General features: G+C 44.2%; 1 protein-coding gene across 1 annotated transcript; it reads right to left on the bottom strand.

The window, feature by feature from the left end:
- Nucleotides 1–3,637: 3,637 nt before the first annotated feature.
- On the bottom strand, nt 3,638–20,959 carry LOC110510807 (cathepsin Z). Its single transcript, XM_036986671.1, has 6 exons — nt 20,772–20,959; nt 10,141–10,304; nt 9,629–9,808; nt 8,613–8,760; nt 8,121–8,286; nt 3,638–4,206 (listed from the first exon to the last, which is right to left on the bottom strand). Exons 1-6 carry the CDS (start codon nt 20,909–20,911, stop codon nt 4,093–4,095), a joined length of 912 nt encoding a protein of 303 aa, XP_036842566.1. The 5' UTR covers nt 20,912–20,959; the 3' UTR covers nt 3,638–4,092.
- Nucleotides 20,960–22,727: the final 1,768 nt, after the last annotated feature.

Raw genomic sequence — 22,727 nt, 5'->3', positions numbered from 1 at the left:
TATATTTTCGCCACTTCCGGGGACATAATTGATGGGAGACTATGTGGATTCTGCGGTCTTTTAAATGGCATTATCACCAGGGCTCATTCAGTAATATAGTTTCTTATGTAATGCCTGAGGATGTGTTTCCCCGGAATTTACATCACACTGGTCTAATGGTCACAACGACTCCTTGACAGTAGGATAATAATAATTATAAACTAATAATTATAAACCCAGGGTCGTTACAATAATATAGTTCACACATACTTCAGTTCATTTTTGGTCAATAAGGTCAATACACAAAGGTTTTGAGTTAAACACACTGAGGCCGTTTACTGTGCAGGCCAATGATACGGTCTGGTGTAAACTGTATAGTCAATATGGGCCTAATGTAACACGCTGACCAAACTGGCTCTGCTCTGTGCGTCTGCGTCGGCCATCGTGCTGCGTGTTGATTTGTTCTATCCTCATGACATGCAAGTTAAAATACCAAAACTGTGAATCAACTATATTCATTTTTTTTGGGGACATGTAGAAACACACGAAACATTCATGCACATTTAGCTAGCTGGCTGTTTCTAGCTCATTTGTCCTGGGAGATAAACATGGTGTTTTTATTTGACCTGAAATTATACAGTCTTTTTTATCTGGATTTATTATAGAATTTTGACCCATTTTTGAATTATACAAAATCGTGTGTTTCTCTACTCCCAACCATTACTCCACAGATAAAAGGGGAAACCGAGTTCGTTTCCCTTATTAATCTCTCATCTTCACGTTTCTTCTTCTGTGGATTTTATATGGCAGTTGGCAACTACCTTTAAGGTGCATCACCGTTTCCAGCTGGACTGGAGTGTGAACCCCCCCCCCCACATGGTCCTCCTAAAAACCAGTAGATGGATTACCTGACAACATCAGGAAAACGATGCGTACGCTTCAATGGGGGGCAGGAGTCCGTGTGTTGTCGTGAGTCTGGATGGCCAGACAGCTACCAACAATGAACAAGACACTGCCATGAGGGGAATCACAAGTGGCTCGTTTCATCTTTATCTTGAGGTGTTTGGCGGATTTCATGTCATTTAGCTAGCTAGCTAACCAGCAACTGTTACGATGTATTTGAGAGATAACAAGTGCTCATTGTGCAACTTTATTTTTTCAATCAACATTGGAGACTAAATATAGTTTACATGTTGTCAACAATCTAAGCCAACCCCGTTGCCCCATAGCTGTGCACCTTCAGTTTTGTTGCAGCATCTCAAGCCTCTAAAATAGAACCAGGTTCTGTTCAAATAGAACCATGTTCTGTTCCAATAGAACCACGTTCTTGTCCAATAGTTGGGTTCAAATAGAACCACGTTCTGGTCCAATAGTTCTGTTTCAATAGAACCACGTTCTGGTCCAATACTTCTGTTCTGTTCAAATAGAACCACGTTCTGGTCCATTAGTTCGGTTCAAATAGAACCACGTTCTGGTCCAATAGTTCTGTTTCAATAGAACCACGTTCTATTTTAGCCCCTGGCAACGCAAATCTCTGTTGACGTACGCGAGTAGTTTGGATGAAATGATTGAATAATGTATGTGTATAAGTATTTTGCAATGCTTATGCAACGTGACATGTTTGGTGAGCAGTTAAGACTGTACTGCTGTGATGGTATTGTGATGGGAGACAAACAAATGAAAACTCCATCCCACAGAAAACAGGCTGGCATTTCAAGCAGCCTTTTCAAAACAGCTCTTACTCTAAAATAACATTGTCATAATTTCCTTCATTCCACAGTATCATTCCAACCTCATAGTGTGGAAGTATATATTATAAAAAAATATATATATTTTTGACTGAACTGGGCCTTTAAACGAGATTAACATCTTTAGAGCGGCTATCTAATTGACTAAACTAACGACAACAGCCTCGCCTGTAGAGATTAGTTTGTATCTGGGATTTGACCATCAGGACTGGACTCTCAGATTGGCAAACTATCCAATCTAAGAAAAGATCAGGAGCGTAATGTAACTAACCAGATTATCCTGATCATCCTAACCTTTCCTGACCCATGAACAGCTTTAAGGTACAATTACCAGCTTAAACCGGGTTACTTTAGAGCCATGTTTTGCTGTACAAACTACAAACCAAATGGAGGAGAAAAAAAAGGCACAAAAAAAAATCATTGTTTATTCTTTCAAAGACATTTGTTAATAAACACCAGTTAAATAGCCCTGTACAGAATTAGTGTGTCGTGTGGTTTAGTGTTGTTGTGTTTGACAGTGTTTCAGTGTTGTCACAAGACTGAAACATTGAGTTGAAAGTAGCCCGTCACAGGACCTTGAGTGAGCTGAAAGCCATGGCCTGAGAAACAGATGTTCAGATTAAACTCCTAATATCAGTGGAAAGTTAGCGATTAGTTACAGAGAACTGCCCGTATTTACAAAGCGTCTCACAGTAGGAGTGCTGATCTCAGATCAGATCCTCTCTGTCCATGTAGTTCTTATTCACTACAATCTAAAAGGCTACACTGATCCTAGATCAGCACTCCTACTCAGTTGCTTTATGAATACAAACCCTGACCTATAAATGATAGAAAAGCATCTTAGATGTGAGAGGAGAGAGGAGGAGGTAGGAGAGGAGGAGAGAGGAGGAGGAGAGAGGAGGTAGTAGAGGAGGAGAGGGGAGGAGAGAGGAGGAGGTAGTAGAGGAGGAGAGAGAAGGAGGTAGGAGAGGAGGTAGTAGAGGAGGAGAGGGGAGGAGAGAGGAGGAGGTAGTAGAGGAGGAGAGAAGGAGGTAGTAGTAGAGGAGGAGAGAAGGAGGTAGGAGAGGAGGAGAGGAGAGAGGAGGAGAGAGGAGAGTAGGAGAGGAGGAGTTAGTAGAGGAGGAGAGGGGAGGAGAGAGGAGGAGGTAGTAGAGGAGGAGAGAGGAGGAGGTAGTAGAGGAGGAGAGGGGAGGAGAGAGGAGAGGGGAGGAGAGAGGAGGAGGTAGTAGAGGAGGAGAGGGGAGGAGAGAGGGGGAGGTAGTAGAGGAGGAGAGAAGGAGGTAGGAGAGGAGGTAGTAGAGGAGGAGAGGGGAGGAGAGAGGAGGAGGTAGTAGAGGAGGAGAGAAGGAGGTAGTAGTAGAGGAGGAGAGAAGGAGGTAGTAGAGGAGGAGAGAGGAGGAGGTAGTAGAGGAGGAGAGAGGAGGAGGTAGTAGAGGAGGAGAGGGGAGGAGAGAGGAGAGGGGAGGAGAGAGGAGAGTAGGAGAGAGGAGGAGGTAGTGGAGGAGAGAGGAGGAGGAGGAGAGGAGGAGGTAGGAGAGAGGAGGAGGTAGGAGAGAGGAGGAGAGAAGGAGGAAAGAAGGAGGTAGGAGAGGAGGAGAGAGGAAGAGGTAGGAGAGGAGGAGAGAGGAGGAGGTAGGAGAGAGGAGGAGAGAAGGAGGAGAGAAGGAGGAAGGAGAGGAGGAGGAGGTAGGAGAGGAGGAGAGAGGAAGAGGTAGGCGAGGAGGAGAGAGGAGGAGTTAGGAGAGGAGGAGGTAGGAGAGGAGGAGGAGAGAGGCTACTAATGAAGGACGAAGTAGGAGAGGAGGAGATGAGGAGGTAGGAGAGGAGGAGAGAAGGAGGAGAGAGGAGGTAGGAGAGGAGGAGGAGAGAGGCTACTAATGAAGGAGAAGGTAGGAGAGGAGGAGATGAGGAGGTAGGAGGAGGAGTAAAGGAGGAGATAGGAGGAGAGAGGAGTTGGGGGAGGAGGAGAGAGGAGGTAGGAGAGGAGGAGAGAAGGCAGTAGGAGAGAAGGAGGTAGGAGAGGAGGAGAGAGGCTACTAATGAAGGACGAAAGTAGGCTCCAGGTCCTATATTCACAAAGCGTAGGAGTGCTGATCTCAGATCAGATCCTCTCTGTCAATGTAGTTCTTATTCACTACAATCTAAAAGGATAAACTGATCCTAGATCAGAATCTTGACTCTAATATGTTTTTTTAACGATGTCCCTATCAACTTGAACGTCCTACTATGGGAACCATTTGACACCACTTCCTGTTGACGGCAGCACCGATCAACTGTTTTGAGTGACGCACGGTATTCTCCAGTATTAATATTCAGTGATCAGGTCAGTCGGCTGATGGTTATGACACTCGTTTCCTCTTGTCCTCTACGTAATGATGGGGTCTCCGTAAGCACAGCTCTTCTCTATGGCCAGGTTGTACCAGTTACCTTTCCCTCCTTTATAAGCACTGGTTACGATCCTCGCCCAGCCGTACTCTCCCTGCAGAAACACAAAACAAAACACCGTCACCCTCCATGTTTACATCATAGATGTATAGATGAGTACAAGACACAGTTAATCCATAAAATCATCCAAAACAGGAACAACAGAAAGGGAAGCTCAGACACCACATGACCAAAGGTAGACACCTGCACGTCGAACATCGCATTCCAAAATCATGGGCATTAATATGGAGTTGTTCCCCCCTTTGCTGCTATAACAGCCTCCACTCTTCTAGGAAGGCTTTCCACTAGATGTTGGAACATTGCTGCTATAACAGCCTCCACTCTTCTGGGAAGGCTTTCCACTAGATGTTGGAACATTGCTGCTATAACAGCCTCCACTCTTCTGGGAAGGCTTTCCACTAGATGTAGGAACATTGCTGCTATAACAGCCTCCACTCTTCTGGGAAGGCTTTCCACTAGATGTTGGAACATTGCTGCTATAACAGCCTCCACTCTTCTGGGAAGGCTTTCCACTAGATGTTGGAACATTGCTGCTATAACAGCCTCCACTCTTCTGGGAAGGCTTTCCACTAGATGTTGGAACATTGCTGTGGGGACTTGCTTCCATTCAGCCACAAGAGCATTAATGAGGTTGGGCACTGATGTTGGGAGATTAGGACTGGCTCGCAGTCGGCGTTCCAATTCATCCCAAAGGTGTTCGATGGGATTGAGGTCAGGGCTCTGTGCAGGCCATTCAAATCCCTTCACACTGATCTCAACAAACCATTTCTGTAGGAACCTCACTTTGTGCACGGGGGCATTGTTCATGCTGAAACAGGAAAGAGCCTTCCCCAAACTGTTGCCACAAAGTTGGATTCACAGAATCGTCTAGAATGTAATTGTATGCTGTAGCGTTAATATTTCACTTGAACTAAGGGGCCTAGCCTGAACCAGGAAAAACAGCCCCAGACCACTATTCCTCCTCCACCAAACTTTACAGGCACTATGCATTGTGGCAGGTAGCGTGCTCCAAACTCAAACCCAGATTTGTCCGTCGGACTGCCAGATGGTGAAGCGTGATTCATCACTCCAGAGAACGTGTTTCCACTGCCCCAGAGTCCAATGGCGGTGAGCTTTACACCACTCCGGCCGATACTTGGCATTGCGCATGGTGATTTTAGGCTTGTGTGCGGCTGCTCGTCCATGGAAACGCATTTCATGAAGCTCCCGACGAATAGTTATTGTGCTGACGTTGCTTCCAGAGGCAGTTTGGAACTCGGTAGTGAGTGTTGCAACCAAGGACAGACGTCATTGTTAAGTTTCTTTGACATTCCGAGGCTGAACTACAACCTCCTATAGCCGAGGAGACAAATCATTTTTGACTTTACTTGGGGAGTAATATAACTCTGTCTATCAATTGATGAAAACAAATCAAGTCAAATTTTATGTTTATGTTTGGGATGAGTTGGACCGCAGAGTGAAGGAAAAGCAGCCAACAAGTGCTCAGCATATGTGGGATCTCCTTCTAGACTGTTGCCTCTGGAGAGTCCTGCGGTTGCAGGCAGTGCAGTTGCTGTACCAGGCGGTAATACAGCCCAACAAGATGCTCTCAATTGTGCATCTGTAAAAGTCTGTGGGGGTTTTAGGGGCCAAGCCAAATTTCTTCAGCCTCCTGAGGTTGTCTGTGTGGACCATTTGATGAGTTGGAGTCTTGCGTGGCCACGCAGTCATGGGTGAACAGGGACTACAGAAGGGGGCTGATCATGCACCCTTGTGGGGCCCCTGTGTTGAGGATCAGCGAAGTGGAGATGTTGTTTCCTACCTTCACCACCTGGGGTGGCCCGACAGGAAGTCTAGGATCCAGTTTCACAGGGCAGGGTTCAGAGCCAGGGCCCTGAGCTGAATGATGAGCTTGGAGGGTACTATGGTGTTAAATGCTGAGCTGTAGTCAATGGACAGCATTCTAACATTGGCATTCCTCTTGTCCAGATGGGGTAGGGCGGTGTGATGGCGATTGCATCATCTGTGGATCTATTGGGGCGGTAAGCAAATTGAAGTGGGTCTAGGGTGTCAGGTAAGGTGGAGGTGATATGATCCTTGACTAGTCTCTCAAAGCACTTCATGATGACAGAAGTGAGTGCTATGGGGCGATAATCATTTAGTTCAGTTACCTTTGCTTTCTTGGGTACAGGAACAATTGTGGCCATCTTGGAGCAAGTGGGGAAAACAGACTGGGATAGGGAGAGATTGAATATGTCCGTAAACACACCAGCCAGCTAGTCTGTGCATGCCCTGAGGATGCGGCTAGGGATGCCGTCTGGGCCTGAAACCTTGCGATGGTTAACACGTTGAAATGTCTTGATCACGTCGGCCACGGAGAAGGAGAGCGAGCGCACAGTCTTTGGTAGCGGGCCGAGTCAGTGGCACTGTGTTATCCTCAAAGCGGGCGAAGAAGGTGTTTAGCTTGTCTGGAAGCAAGACCTCGGTGTCCGCCTTCTTGGCATTTCGAAAAGTTGAGTAGCAGTGGTCCAATGTTATTCCAGAGCGAGTACTACAGTCAATGTGTTGGTAGAACTTCGGTAGTTTTTTCCTCAAATTTGCTTTGTTAAAATCCCCAGCTACAATAAAATTCAGCCTCAGGTTGTGGACAGGTGTCTTTTATACTGATAACAAGTTCAAAACAGGTGCCTTTAATACAGGTAATGAGTGGAGGACAGAGGAGCCTCTTAAAGAAGAAGTTACAGGTCTGAGAGCCAGAAATCTTGCTTGTTTGTAGGTGACCAAAGACTTATTTTCCACCATAATTTGCAAATAAATTCATTAAAAGTCCTACGTGATTTTCTGGATTTTTTTTCTCATTTTGTCAGTCATAGTTGAAGTGTACCTATGATGAAAATTACAGGCCTCTCTCATCTTTTAAGTGGGAGAACTTGCACAATTGGTGGCTGACTAAATACTTTTTTGCCCCACTGTATGTGGTTTCCAGTTTGCATAGTCCAGTGTAGTTCTTTGAGGGCTGCCATGGTATCGGCTTGAGGGGGAATAGACACGGCTGTGACTATAACCAAAGAGAATTCTCTTGGGAGGTAATACGGTCGACATTTGATTATGAGGTATTCTTGGTCGGGTGAACAAAAGGACTCTGTACGTCACAGTCACACCATGAGTAGTTAATCATGAAACATTCTCAGAGAGTTCTCTATTCCTGTCTGTGTGATGTTCTAAGAACCCAGCTGGCTGTATGGACGGGGACAGTATATCCAGAGTTCTTTATTCCTGTCTGTGTGATGTACTGAGAACCCAGCTGGCTGTATGGACAGCGACAGAAGAACAGAGTATGTTACAGTCCCTGATGTCTCTCTGGAAGGAGATCCTCGCCCTGAGCTCGTCTACTTTATTGTCCAGGGACTGAACATTAGCGAGTAATATACTCGGAAGCGGTGGATGGTGTGCGCGCCTCCTGAGTCGGACGCGAAGTCCACTCCGAATACCTCTTCTCTCCTCCAGCGGAGTCTTGGAGCTTCTGAAATAAGTCACATTTCCCCGAAGGGGTACGAACAAAGGATCCACTCCTCCGGTGGTGTTATGGAGCACAAACTGCTCTTACTGCAAAGTTGTTTAGGAGCTAGAAGCAGAGCTGCCATGACTGCCGGCACCGTCTCGCTTAAGCTATTCACTTTCTGTACAATAGAACACGTTTAAACCCAGACATCTTTTCTGGAACGTTGAAAGTCACTGAGCTCTTCAGTAAGACCATTCTACTGCCAGCGTTTGTCTATGGAGATTGCATGGCTGTGTGCTCAAAATTATATACCTGTCAGCAACGGGTCTGGCTGAAATAGCCCGAATCCACTAATTTGAAGGGGAGTCCACATACTTTTGTACATATTGTGTATGTTGTCCAGTCTTTCAATGAGTAAATATTCCATACAGGTCAAATAATGAATGTATTGTACAAGAGAGACTAACCCAAGGCTCTCCCCAGGAGTTGCGGACCACCCAGTACTCCGTCCCGTCCTCCGCCACCCCCCAGCCTGCTACTGAGATGATATGGTTCATTAGAGACAAGGGGTGGAACTCGGCAAACACACCACCACGATACGCCTCCAGGCCCTTCGTAGCCATCACACCGCAGCTGAGGAGAGGACGGAACAACAGCCACAATGTGAGAATGAGGTTTATCAAAAGCAAGAACACAAGATGTTACAAAGGACATTTTACTACGTGTATTACATGTACAGATTGCTAACGTTATACATTTCAACACTCAAGGCTAAAAAAAGGGCATTTTGTTGATATCAAAAATATTGTATCATTTTGAGAATCAAAATGGGAAAATCCTATTTTCTACTTCTTGATTTTTTAAATTATTATTATTATTTTTTTAAACTTTTACTTGTGATTTTGTTCTTCAGACTGAGAGAAATGTTAACATGACGAACCAAAGAACACAGATCTCACCTGATTGGCCCGTTGGTGTATATCTCAGCCTTCATCTGGTTTCGTCCTGACACCTCCCCGTAGTCTCCTACCTTCCACAGGGTGTAGTTCTGCACCACAGCACACGCATCAGAGGAACAGGTCCCACACTGGTTGAACAGCTCACACTCTGTAGAACATGGAGCTCACTGGTTGAACAGCTCACACTCTGTAGAACATGGAGCTCACTGGTTGAACAGCTCACACTCTGTAGAACATAGAGCTCACTGGTTGAACAGCTCACACTCTGTAGAACATAGAGCTCACTGGTTGAACAGCTCACACTCTGTAAAACATAGAGCTCACTGGTTGAACAGCTCACACTCTGTAAAACATAGAGCTCACTGGTTGAACAGCTCACACTCTGTAGAACATGGAGCTCACTGGTTGAACAGCTCACACTCTGTAGAACATAGAGCTCACTGGTTGAACAGCTCACACTCTGTAAAACATAGAGCTCACTGGTTGAACAGCTCACACTCTGTAAAACATAGAGCTCACTGGTTGAACAGCTCACACTCTGTAGAACATGGAGCTCACTGGTTGAACAGCTCACACTCTGTAAAACATAGAGCTCACTGGTTGAACAGCTCACACTCTGTAGAACATAGAGCTCACTGGTTGAACAGCTCACACTCTGTAAAACATAGAGCTCACTGGTTGAACAGCTCACACTCTGTAGAACATAGAGCTCACTGGTTGAACAGCTCACACTCTGTAGAACATAGAGACCACAAGAGTGAGTGATGGAAAGTGTATTTGTGAATGGAAATGATGCACATGGATGAGTGACGATGCTGTGAGACAAAATTAAAATGTAACAATCCCATGCACCCTATCCCCCATAGTGCACTGCTTTAAACTAGCGCGTACAGAAAAATAGTTAGAAAAACTAATCTCTTATCACCCAAATCAGGTGTTATGAGGAACTAGCACAAATCAAAACAAGACGCAGGATGAAAACCTAAATGTTAAAAGCCATGTTATATAGGCCCTACTTTGGTTCTTAGCCTGATAGTTGTTGCACGTCTCGTCGGGGATGCCCTTCTGGTGAGCGTATTGGTACACCCCTGTGTGGTCTCCTCCGTAGCAGGACCCAGCATGGCCACAGTCTATCACGTTCTGGACAGACAGATAGGCTGATGGCCACGTACCACCACGCTTGATGTTGATACGGTCTGGGGGGGGGGGGACAACAACAAACGTCAACAAATGTATTGATATGATAGAGGCTTGACTGTAAATAAGTTTATTAGATCACTTTTATCTCAATGTTAGCCTGTAAAAATATAATACGGAGTGACATTTGTAACAATAATGACAGCTTGGGATTTGTTACATTGTAACAAGTTAATAGTTCACGTTAAGTTCATTGTTACAATGTTGTTACATTGTAACTAGTTAATAATTCACGTTAAGTTCATTGTTACATTGTAACAAGTTAGTGAGTTATATCAGTCCAGAAATGGTCAAATGTGTATTATTGGCAACAATGTGGAGGAGAAATTACCGGCAATTGCACTGCTAGATCCCATGGCCCAGCACGAGCCGCAGTACTGTGGAATGTGTTGGTTCCTCGTGATGCTGGCATAGTTTTTCCCCTCAATGTTTCTCCAGTCCCAAACTGCTGGCAGCTCAGATACATTAAGGTATTCATGTGGTCTGGGATATGTCCTGGGAAATGACAAGAACAAACAGCTCAGACACATTAAGGTACTCATGTGGTCTGGGATATGTCCTGGGATATGTCCTGGGATATGTCCTGAACAAACAGCTCAGATACATTAAGGTATTCATGTGGTCGGGGATATGTCCTGGGATATGTCCTGGGATATGTCCTGAACAAACAGCTCAGACACATTAAGGTATTCATGTGGTCTGGGATATGTCCTGGGATATGTCCTGAACAAACAGCTCAGACACATTAAGGTATTCATGTGGTCTGGGATATGTCCTGGGATATGTCCTGGGATATGTCCTGGGATATGTCCTGAACAAACAGCTTAGACACATTAAGGTATTCATGTGGTCTGGGATATGTCCTGGGAAATGACAAGAACAAACAGCTCAGACACATTAAGGTATTCATGTGGTCTGGGATATGTCCTGGGATATGTCCTGAACAAACAGCTCAGATACATTAAGGTATTCATGTGGTCTGGGATATGTCCTGGGATATGTCCTGAACAAACAGCTCAGATACATTAAGGTATTCATGTGGTCGGGGATATGTCCTGGGATATGTCCTGGGAAATGACAAGAACAAACAGCTCAGACACATTAAGGTATTCATGTGGTCGGGGATATGTCCTGGGATATGTCCTGAACAAACAGCTCAGATACATTAAGGTATTCATGTGGTCTGGGATATGTCCTGGGATATGTCCTGAACAAACAGCTCAGACACATTAAGGTATTCATGTGGTCTGGGATATGTCCTGGGATATGTCCTGAACAAACAGCTCAGACACATTAAGGTATTCATGTGGTCGGGGATATGTCCTGGGATATGTCCTGAACAAACAGCTCAGATACATTAAGGTATTCATGTGGTCTGGGATATGTCCTGGGAAATGACAAGAACAAACAGCTCAGACACATTAAGGTATTCATGTGGTCTGGTATATGTCCTGAACAAACAGCTCAGATACATTAAGGTATTCATGTGGTCGGGGATATGTCCTGGGAAATGACAAGAACAAACAGCTCAGACACATTAAGGTATTCATGTGGTCTGGGATATGTCCTGGGATATGTCCTGAACAAACAGCTCAGATACATTAAGGTATTCATGTGGTCGGGGATATGTCCTGGGATATGTCCTGAACAAACAGCTCAGATACATTAAGGTATTCATGTGGTCGGGGATATGTCCTGGGATATGTCCTGAACAAACAGCTCAGACACATTAAGGTATTCATGTGGTCTGGGATATGTCCTGAACAAACAGCTCAGACACATTAAGGTATTCATGTGGTCTGGGATATGTCCTGAACAAACAGCTCAGACACATTAAGGTATTCATGTGGTCTGGGATATGTCCTGGGATATGTCCTGAACAAACAGCTCAGATACATTAAGGTATTCATGTGGTCGGGGATATGTCCTGGGATATGTCCTGGGATATGTCCTGAACAAACAGCTCAGACACATTAAGGTATTCATGTGGTCTGGGATATGTCCTGGGATATGTCCTGAACAAACAGCTCAGACACATTAAGGTATTCATGTGGTCTGGGATATGTCCTGGGAAATGACAAGAACAAACAGCTCAGACACATTAAGGTATTCATGTGGTCGGGGATATGTCCTGGGAAATGACAAGAACAAACAGCTTAGACACATTAAGGTATTCATGTGGTCGGGGATATGTCCTAGGATATGTCCTGAACAAACAGCTCAGATACATTAAGGTATTCATGTGGTCTGGGATATGTCCTGGGATATGTCCTGAACAAACAGCTCAGACACATTAAGGTATTCATGTGGTCGGGGATATGTCCTGGGATATGTCCTGAACAAACAGCTCAGACACATTAAGGTATTCATGTGGTCGGGGATATGTCCTGGGATATGTCCTGAACAAACAGCTCAGACACATTAAGGTATTCATGTGGTCTGGGATATGTCCTGGGATATGTCCTGAACAAACAGCTCAGACACATTAAGGTATTCATGTGGTCTGGGATATGTCCTGAACAACAGCATGTATCTCCATTTCCTGCACTATTTATGGAGATACAGATTCAAAATAATGAGGGTTTGTTAATAAAACAGTGTTTAGGGATGGATCATATTTTACAGAATGGTAACCTGGAGGAAAATGGGGGAGGGGGCATGCTTTGTGTTTTAGTAATTGTTTTAACACAGGGGAGGGTCATGTCATTTGTAATGATGATGACATTTCAATATTTCTTAGTATTTTAGAATGAGTTGCTCATTATTAGGCTAGATATTTGCGTCAGATAATATCAAATGATTTTACAGCCTATTCAGTGTGGTCTCAATCAAATGATCCATAGCCTGTGGGCGATACAGCAGGTTATAAAACAGGCTATACAGCAGGTTATAGTTATACAGCAGGCTATACAGCAGGTTATACAGCAGGTTATACAGCAGGTTATACAGCAGGTTATACAGCAGGCTATACAGCAGGTTATAAAACAGGCTATACAGCAGGTTATAGTTATACAGCAGGTTATAAAACAGGCTATACAGCAGGTTATACAGCAGGTTATACAGCAGGATATACAGCAGGTTATACAGCAGGTTATACAGCAGGTTATACAGCAGGTTATACAGCAGGTTATAGTTATACAGCAGGCTATACAGCAGGTTATAAAACAGGCTATACAGCAGGTTATACAGCAGGTTATACAGCAGGTTATACAGCAGGTTATACATCAGGTTATAGTTATACAGCAGGTTATACAGCAGGTTATACAGCAGGTTATACAGCAGGCTATAAAACAGGCTATACAGCAGGCTATACAGCAGGTTATAGTTATACAGCAGGTTATAAAACAGGCTATACAGCAGGTTATACAGCAGGTTATACAGCAGGTTATAGTTATACAGCAGGTTATAGTTATACAGCAGGTTATACAGCAGGTTATACAGCAGGTTATACAGCAGGTTATAGTTATACAGCAGGTTATAGTTATACAGCAGGTTATACAGCAGGTTATACAGCAGGCTATACAGCAGGCTATACAGCAGGTTATACAGCAGGTTATAAAACAGGTTATACAGCAGGTTATACAGCAGGTTATACAGCAGGTTATAGTTATACAGCAGGTTATAGTTATACAGCAGGTTATACAGCAGGTTATACAGCAGGTTATAGTTATACAGCAGGTTATAGTTATACAGCAGGTTATACAGCAGGTTATAAAACAGGCTATACAGCAGGCTATACAGCAGGTTATAGTTATACAGCAGGTTATAAAACAGGCTATACAGCAGGTTATAAAACAGGCTATACAGCAGGTTATAGTTATACAGCAGGTTATAAAACAGGCTATACAGCAGGTTATAAAACAGGCTATACAGCAGGCTATACAGCAGGTTATAGTTATACAGCAGGTTATAAAACAGGCTATACAGCAGGTTATAAAACAGGCTATACAGCAGGCTATACAGCAGGTTATAGTTATACAGCAGGTTATAAAACAGGCTATACAGCAGGTTATAGTTATACAGCAGGTTATACAGCAGGTTATACAGCAGGTTATACAGCAGGTTATAGTTATACAGCAGGTTATACAGCAGGTTATAAAACAGGTTATACAGCAGGTTATACAGCAGGTTATACAGCAGGTTATAGTTATACAGCAGGTTATACAGCAGGTTATAAAACAGGCTATACAGCAGGCTATACAGCAGGTTATAGTTATACAGCAGGTTATACAGCAGGTTATAAAACAGGCTATACAGCAGGCTATACAGCAGGTTATAGTTATACAGCAGGTTATAGTTATACAGCAGGTTATAAAACAGGCTATACAGCAGGTTATACAGCAGGTTATACAGCAGGTTATACAGCAGGTTATACAGCAGGTTATAGTTATACAGCAGGTTATACAGCAGGTTATAGTTATACAGCAGGTTATAGTTATACAGCAGGCTATACAGCAGGTCATAGTTATACAGCAGGTTATAGTTATACAGCAGGTTATAGTTATACAGCAGGTTATACAGCAGGTCATAGTTATACAGCAGGTTATAGTTATACAGCAGGTTATACAGCAGGTTATACAGCAGGTTAAACAGCAGGCTATACAGCAGGTTATACAGCAGGCTATAGTTATACAGCAGGTTATACAGCAGGCTATAAAACAGGCTATACAGCAGGCTATACAGCAGGTTATACAGCAGGCTATACAGCAGGTTATAAAACAGGCTATACAGCAGGCTATACAGCAGGTTATAGTTATACAGCAGGTTATAAAACAGGCTATACAGCAGGTTATACAGCAGGTTATAGTTATACAGCAGGTTGTACAGCAGGCTATACAGCAGGTTATAAAACAGGCTATACAGCAGGTTATAGTTATACAGCAGGCTATACAGCAGGTTATACAGCAGGTTATACAGCAGGTTATAGTTATACAGCAGGTTGTACAGCAGGCTATACAGCAGGTTATAAAACAGGCTATACAGCAGGCTATACAGCAGGTTATACAGCAGGTTATAGTTATACAGCAGGTTATACAGCAGGCTATACAGCAGGTTATACAGCAGGCTATACAGCAGGTTATAGTTATACAGCAGGTTGTACAGCAGGCTATACAGCAGGTTATACAGCAGGTTATACAGCAGGCTATACAGCAGGTTATAGTTATACAGCAGGCTATACAGCAGGCTATACAGCAGGTTATAGTTATACAGCAGGCTATACAGCAGGCTATACAGCAGGTTATAGTTATACAGCAGGTTGTACAGCAGGCTATACAGCAGGTTATACAGCAGGTTATACAGCAGGCTATACAGCAGGTTACAGTTATACAGCAGGTTATACAGCAGGCTATACAGCAGGCTATACAGCAGGTTATAGTTATACAGCAGGTTATACAGCAGGTTATACAGCAGGCTATACAGCAGGTTATACAGCAGGTTATACAGCAGGTTATAGTTATACAGCAGGCTATACAGCAGGCTATACAGCAGGTTATAGTTATACAGCGGGCTATACAGCAGGTTATACAGCAGGCTATACAGCAGGCTATACAGCAGGTTATACAGAAGGTTATACAGAAGGTTATAGTTATACAGCAGGCTATACAGCAGGTTATACAGCAGGTTATACAGCAGGTTATACAGCAGGTTATAGTTATACAGCAGGTTATACAGCAGGCTATACAGCAGGTTATAGTTATACAGCAGGTTATACAGAAGGTTATACAGCAGGCTTAACAAAGTACATTCTCGTAGAAGCACATAGCAAAGTTATATATCTATGAAAATGTACTTCCTTCCTGAGTGTTTTTGTGCTGCTGGGATGGTGTGAATAAAACTAGTCTGCATTACACACTGCAATGGATATTCCAACCCTGATCCCCAGCCTGCTCTGCTCTTCCTGATAAAAACGTTTTTTTTTTTTGTTGTCTTCCTTATTAACCAATGACTGTGCTGCCTAGGTCTACAGTGGTAGTTCAGGAGGAGAGTCAAAGGCTTCTTCTGAAAATAATGTTTGATTAGGCCTAGTCCCAAAACATGCACTTGGGTTATTGAGTTATTGACCTCACATTAAGACAGATTCTAGTAACTGACATTGTGGTTCTGAAACTTGAAGCAGCAGCAGCCACAATCAATCGGAAATGGACAGCTCACGGTGCTGAAAGTAGGCAAATTCCAGTAGGTACAATTAATTTGAAACCATCTTCATTTTAATTAGACTCTAACAACAACAAGAGGGCTTTGTGTTTGAGTCTCTGTCTTCCTATTTAAGAAAGAAGAGTTGGTCCTACCTGTTAGACAGACATTAGGCTATAAACTGCTATATCCATAGATTTGTAGGTAATTTCCTCCACCCACCATACACTCTTTAAATAGCCCTCCTCTGTGTCAGTGAAGGGCTGTTCAGTTAAAACCAGGACTGGATGTGGACACCTGTTCGTAGAACATCTCATTCCAAAATCATGGGCATTAATATGGAGTTGGTCCAACCCTTTGCTGCTATAACAGCCTCCACTCTTCTGGGAAGGCTTTCGACTAGATGTAGGAACATTGCTGCTATAACAGCCTCCACTCTTCTGGGAAGGCTTTCCACTAGATGCTGGAACATTGCTGCTATAACAGCCTCCACTCTTCTGGGAAGGCTTTCCACTAGATGTTGGAACATTGCTGCTATAACAGCCTCCACTCTTCTGGGAAGGTGTTCCACTAGATGTTGGAACATTGCTGTGGGGACTTGCTTCCATTCAGCCAAAAGAGCATTAGTGAGGTCGGGCACCGATGTTGGGGGTGATTAGGCCTGGCTCGCAGTCAGCGTTCCAATTCATCCCAAAAGTGTTCGATGGGGTTGAGGTCAGGGCTCTGTGCAGGCCATTCAATGGTCTTCCACACTGATCTCGACAAACCATTTCAGTATGGACCTCGCTTTGTGCACGGGGGCATTGTCATGCTGAAACAGGACAGGGCCTGTCAATCCACTCATTTGAAGGGGTGTCCACATACTGCTGTATATATAGTGAAGCTGGGAAAGATGTGACTCCGATGCATAAGGGAATATCATTGTTTAGTTTATTTGACATTGAGGCTGAACTACAACCTTCGATAGCTGAGGAGACAAAAAAATGGACTTTGCTTGGGAAGTAATCGAATTCTGTCACTATCAATTGATTAAGCCATTAACTTTCTGTCCAATAGAAGATGTTTAAACCCAGACAGCTTTTAGGGAAACACTTGTGACCTTCTCTCATTGGGTTAAACCACAGAAGAAGAGTAGCCAGCAGTTCATTAAAGCTTACGTTTTTCGGTAGGCCTACTCTGTCTGGGGTGGAAAGGTAGGTCCTACTCTGTCTGGGGTGGAAAGGTAGGTCTACTCTGTCTGGGGTGGAAAGGTAGGCCCTACTCTGTCTGGGGTGGAAAGGTAGGTCCTACTCTGTCTGGGGTGGAAAGGTAGGTCTACTCTGTCTGGGGTGGAAAGGTAGGCCCTACTCTGTCTGGGGTGGAAAGGTAGGTCCTACTCTGTCTGGGGTGGAAAGGTAGGCCCTACTCTGTCTGGGGTAGAAAGGTAGGCCTACTCTGTCTGGGGTAGAAAGGTAGGTCTACTCTGTCTGGGGTGGAAAGGTAGGCCCTACTCTGTCTGGGGTGGAAAGGTAGGTCTACTCTGTCTGGGGTGGAAAGGTAGGTCCTACTCTGTCTGGGGTGGAAAGGTAGGCCTACTCTGTCTGGGGTGGAAAGGTAGGCCCTACTCTGTCTGGGGTGGAAAGGTAGGTCTACTCTGTCTGGGGTGGAAAGGTAGGCCCTACTCTGTCTGGGGTGGAAAGGTAGGCCCTACTCTGTCTGGGGTGGAAAGGTAGGTCCTACTCTGTCTGGGGTGGAAAGGTAGGTCTACTCTGTCTGGGGTGGAAAGGTAGGTCCTACTCTGTCTGGGGTGGAAAGGTAGGTCTACTCTGTCTGGGGTGGAAAGGTAGGCCCTACTCTGTCTGGGGTGGAAAGGTAGGTCCTACTCTGTCTGGGGTGGAAAGGTAGGTCTACTCTGTCTGGGGTGGAAAGGTAGGTCCTACTCTGTACTCTGTCTGGGGTGGAAAGGTAGGCCCTACTCTGTCTGGGGTGGAAAGGTAGGTCTACTCTGTCTGGGGTGGAAAGGTAGGTCCTACTCTGTACTCTGTCTGGGGTGGAAAGGTAGGTCTACTCTGTACTCTGTCTGGGGTGGAAAGGTAGGTCTACTCTGTCTGGGGTGGAAAGGTAGGTCCTACTCTGTACTCTGTCTGGGGTGGAAAGGTAGGTCTACTCTGTCTGGGGTGGAAAGGTAGGTCCTACTCTGTACTCTGTCTGGGGTGGAAAGGTAGACCTACTCTGTCTGGGGTGGAAAGGTAGGTCTACTCTGTCTGGGGTGGAAAGGTAGGTCCTACTCTGTACTCTGTCTGGGGTGGAAAGGTAGGCCCTACTCTGTCTGGGGTGGAAAGGTAGGCCCTACTCTGTCTGGGGTGGAAAGGTAGGCCCTACTCTGTCTGGGGTGGAAAGGTAGGCCCTACTCTGTCTGGGGTGGAAAGGTAGGCCTTACTCTGTCTGGGGTGGAAAGGTAGGCCCTACTCTGTCTGTGGTGGAAAGGTAGGCCTTACTCTGTCTGGGGTGGAAAGGTAGGTCCTACTCTGTCTGGGGTGGAAAGGTAGACCCTACTCTGTCTGGGGTGGAAAGGTAGGTCTACTCTGTCTGGGGTGGAAAGGTAGGTCTACTCTGTCTGGGGTGGAAAGGTAGGTCTACTCTGTCTGGGGTGAAAAGGTAGACCCTACTCTGTCTGGGGTGGAAAGGTAGGCCCTACTCTGTCTGTGGTGGAAAGGTAGGTCCTACTCTGTCTGGGGTGGAAAGGTAGGCCTACTCTGTCTGGGGTGGAAAGGTAGGTCTACTCTGTCTGGGGTGGAAAGGTAGGCCCTACTCTGTCTGTGGTGGAAAGGTAGGCCCTACCTTTGAAAGTACCATGGTCAGAATCCTAATGACGTCTCAGATAAAAATTATTTTCAAACAAGGACAGTTTTGTTTCAAACAAGACACCGTGATTTGGCATTGGAGAAACAGGATAAGATGAACACATAGGACCATCTCTCGGTCCATTAGCCTGGAATTTAGGTAATTTGTATGGTATTAAAATGTATTCTGCTAATATGTTAAATTATGTAGACTTGCAAGAAATGTACATAAAAGGCACATTTTTTATTGGATCTGCAAATACGATGATTTTACTATAAAGATCTTTCCACTCCTACTCTTGTCCTCTGTGGTCTGTGAACCCACAACCCTCTGGCCAGCAGCCCTGTGCACGATCAAAAGTCCTGCTTTGTAATGATTACAAGAGGAAGAACAGTTTACAAAATGGCATATCTAAGGCTCTGCTCTGTCCAAGAAGTGAGGATAAACGGTAGACATGTTATCCACTTCCTGTTTTAATTATTATTATTATGAGTATAGGGGAGGGTCACTTTTCTTATATATTTTTTTCAAGCGTTCAGGTCGTTTGCTGAAACAAAAATTAAAAAACGCAACATGCGCCAATTTCAACGATTTTACTGAGTTACAGTTCATATAATGAATTCATTTGGCCCTAATCTATGGATTTCACATAACTGGGCAGGCACGCAGCCATTGGTGGGCCTGGGAAGGCCCAGCCAATTAGAAATAATTTTCCCCCACAAAAAGGGCTTTATTACAGACCGAAAAACTGGCGTGGCTGGTCTCAGACGAGCAGGTGAAGAAGCAGGAAGTGGAGGTCCAGAGACCTCATTTATACATGTTGCGTACGAACAGAAGTCGTTGGTAAACTTATGCTGTGTGCGATCCTTTCTAAGCAAAGTGTGTGATTTATCAATTTGTACTTATACTTGAGAATGTGTGTAAATTGAAGCACACCTCTCGACCCTGCGTACGCACACCACCTTGTGGGTGAAAAGCCAAACTGCATAGTGAAATACCATCCACCAAAATAGAGAAAGGATTGACATACTGAACCAAATAATAAAACTATGAAGAAAAAATATAATACATGAATAGTTTATTCATGTATTTATTTTAGATATTTTATTTATTTTAAAACTACTAATAGTTTTCTATCGAATTCTATAAACATGAAACCATTTAAGCCTAATTTAATAATAAAAGTGAATTAGAAAGAGAGTGGTATGTAAAGTTGGATGAAATTGAGTTAAACCTGTTAAATAATATAAAAAGGCAACCCAGCTGCATTGTGACTTGGTGGAGGATCTGGCACAAGTTGCATTGTGACTTGGTGGAGGATCTGGCACAAGCTGCATTGTGACTTGTTGGAGGATCTGACACAAGCTGCATTGTGACTTGGTGGAGGATCTGACCCAGCTGCATTGTGACTTGGTGGAGGATCTGACACAAGCTGCATTGTGACTTGGTGGAGGATCTGACACAAGCTGCATTGTGACTTGGTGGAGGATCTGACACAAGCTGCATTGTGACTTGGTGGAGGATCTGACACAAGCTGCATTGTGACTTGGTGGAGGATCTGACACAAGCTGCATTGTGACTTGGTGGAGGATCTGGCACAAGCTGCATTGTGACTTGGTGGAGGATCTGACACAAGCTGCGTTGTGACTTGGTGGAGGATCTGACACAAGCTGCATTGTGACTTGGTGGAGGATCTGACACAAGCTGCATTGTGACTTGGTGCAGGATCTGACACAAGCATATACATATTTATTTATTTCTGTGATCTATAACTTCAGCTCATGAAACATGGGACCAACACCTTACATTTTGCAGTTATATTTTTGTTCAGTGTATATTTTGCTAAAGGGATGGCCATTCATTTTAATTGAATGGGTCCGATTTTCTCAATGTAACTCTTACTATAAATGACATTCACTCCCTTGCGTAACTTCACAGTAGTCGACTGGGAAAATCTTTGCGGTGATTTTCTGCTAAAAATATCTCTGATCAACGACCACTTACTTGACAGATGTAGGTCTACCGTCCCGCATAGGTTTGTAGCATGCGCCTAACGTACTCAGGAAATCGCTGTCCGCTGCTTCCAAAATAAACAATAAGTTGGACAAAAATGACAACAAAAACACTGTGACAGCTGACGCCATGTTGCTGTACTTCTTCTTCGTTGATACGTTTAATGCGCGTCTATGCTGTAAAGGCGAACGGGTGCCACCTAGCGTCACGGCTTGTAAATAATCTTATTCCGGTGTTATTTCTGTGCTGTTACCGTTCAGTAGACTTTTACACTGTTCATTGCTTGTGCACAGTGGTGTAAAGGACTTAAGTAAAAATAATTTGACGTCCTACTTAAATAGTTTTTTGGGGTATATGCACTTTATATTACTATTTATATTTATTGACTGCTTTTACTTTTTACTTCACTACTTTCCTAATTAAAATTATGTACTTTTTACTTAATACATTTTCCCTGACACCCAAAAGTACTCGTTACGTTTTGAATGCTTAGCAGGACAGGAAAATGGTCCAATTCACACACTTATGAAGAGAACATCACTGGTCATCCCTACTTCCTCTGATCTGGAGGACTCACTAAACAGAGAACATCCCTGGTCATCTCTTCTAGACTCTGATCTGGAGGGCTCACTAAACAGAGAACATCCCTGGTCATCCCTACTGCCTCTGATCTGGAGGACTCACTAAACAGAGAACATCCCTGGTCATCTCTTCTAGACTCTGATCTGGAGGGCTCACTAAACAGAGAACATCCCTGGTCATCCCTACTGCCTCTGATTTGGAGGACTCACTAAACAGAGAACATCCCTGGTCATCCCTACTGCCTCTGATCTGGAGGACTCACTAAACAGAGAACATCCCTGGTCATCCCTACTGCCTCTGATCTGGAGGACTCACTAAACAGAGAACATCCCTGGTCATCCCTACTGTCTCTGATCTGGAGGACTCACTAAACAGAGAACATCCCTGGTCATCCCTACTGTCTCTGATCTGGAGGACTCACTAAACAGAGAACATCCCTGGTCATCTCTACTGCCTCTGATCTGGAGGACTCACTAAACAGAGAACATCCCTGGTCCATCCCTACTGCCTCTGATCTGGTGGACCCACTAAACAGAGAACATCCCTGGTCATCCCTACTAGCTCTGATCTGGAGGACTCACTAAACAAAGAACATCCCTGGTCATCCCTACTGTCTCTGATCTGGAGGACTCACTAAACAGAGAACATCCCTGGTCATCCCTACTGTCTCTGATCTGGAGGACTCACTAAACAGAGAACATCCCTGGTCATCTCTACTGCCTCTGATCTGGAGGACTCACTAAACAGAGAACATCCCTGGTCCATCCCTACTGCCTCTGATCTGGTGGACTCACTAAACAGAGAACATCCCTGGTCATCCCTACTAGCCTCTGATCTGGAGGACTCACTAAACAGAGAACATCCCTGGTCATCCCTACTGCCTCTGATCTGGAGGACTCACTAAACAGAGAACATCCCTGGTCATCCCTACTAGCCTCTGATCTGGAGGACTCACTAAACCCAAGTGCTTTATTTGTAAATGATGTCTGAGTGTTGGAGTGTGCCCAGTGTGCCCCTGGCTATCCATAAATATATACATTAACAAGTAAAGGGTGCCGACTGGTTTGGAAATGATTTATACTTTTACTTTTGATACTTATATTTAAAACCAAATACTTTTAGATAAGTAGTATTTTACCGGGTGACTTTCCCTTTTGTAGTATGAAGGTATCTTATCATTTACTCAAGTATGCCCTTTGTATGAAGGTATCTTATCATTTACTCAAGTATGCCCTTTTGTATGAAGGTATCTTATCATTTACTCAAGTATGCCCTTTTGTATGAAGGTATCTTATCATTTACTCAAGTATGCCCTTTTGTATGAAGGTATCTTATCATTTACTCAAGTATGCCCTTTTGTATGAA

Source organism: Oncorhynchus mykiss, chromosome 8 (genome assembly GCF_013265735.2).
Source record: "Oncorhynchus mykiss isolate Arlee chromosome 8, USDA_OmykA_1.1, whole genome shotgun sequence".
In the NCBI taxonomy this organism is placed as follows: domain Eukaryota; kingdom Metazoa; phylum Chordata; class Actinopteri; order Salmoniformes; family Salmonidae; genus Oncorhynchus; species Oncorhynchus mykiss.
The sequence above is the reverse complement of the archived record's forward strand: the minus strand, read 5'-3'. Positions and strand labels throughout refer to the sequence as shown.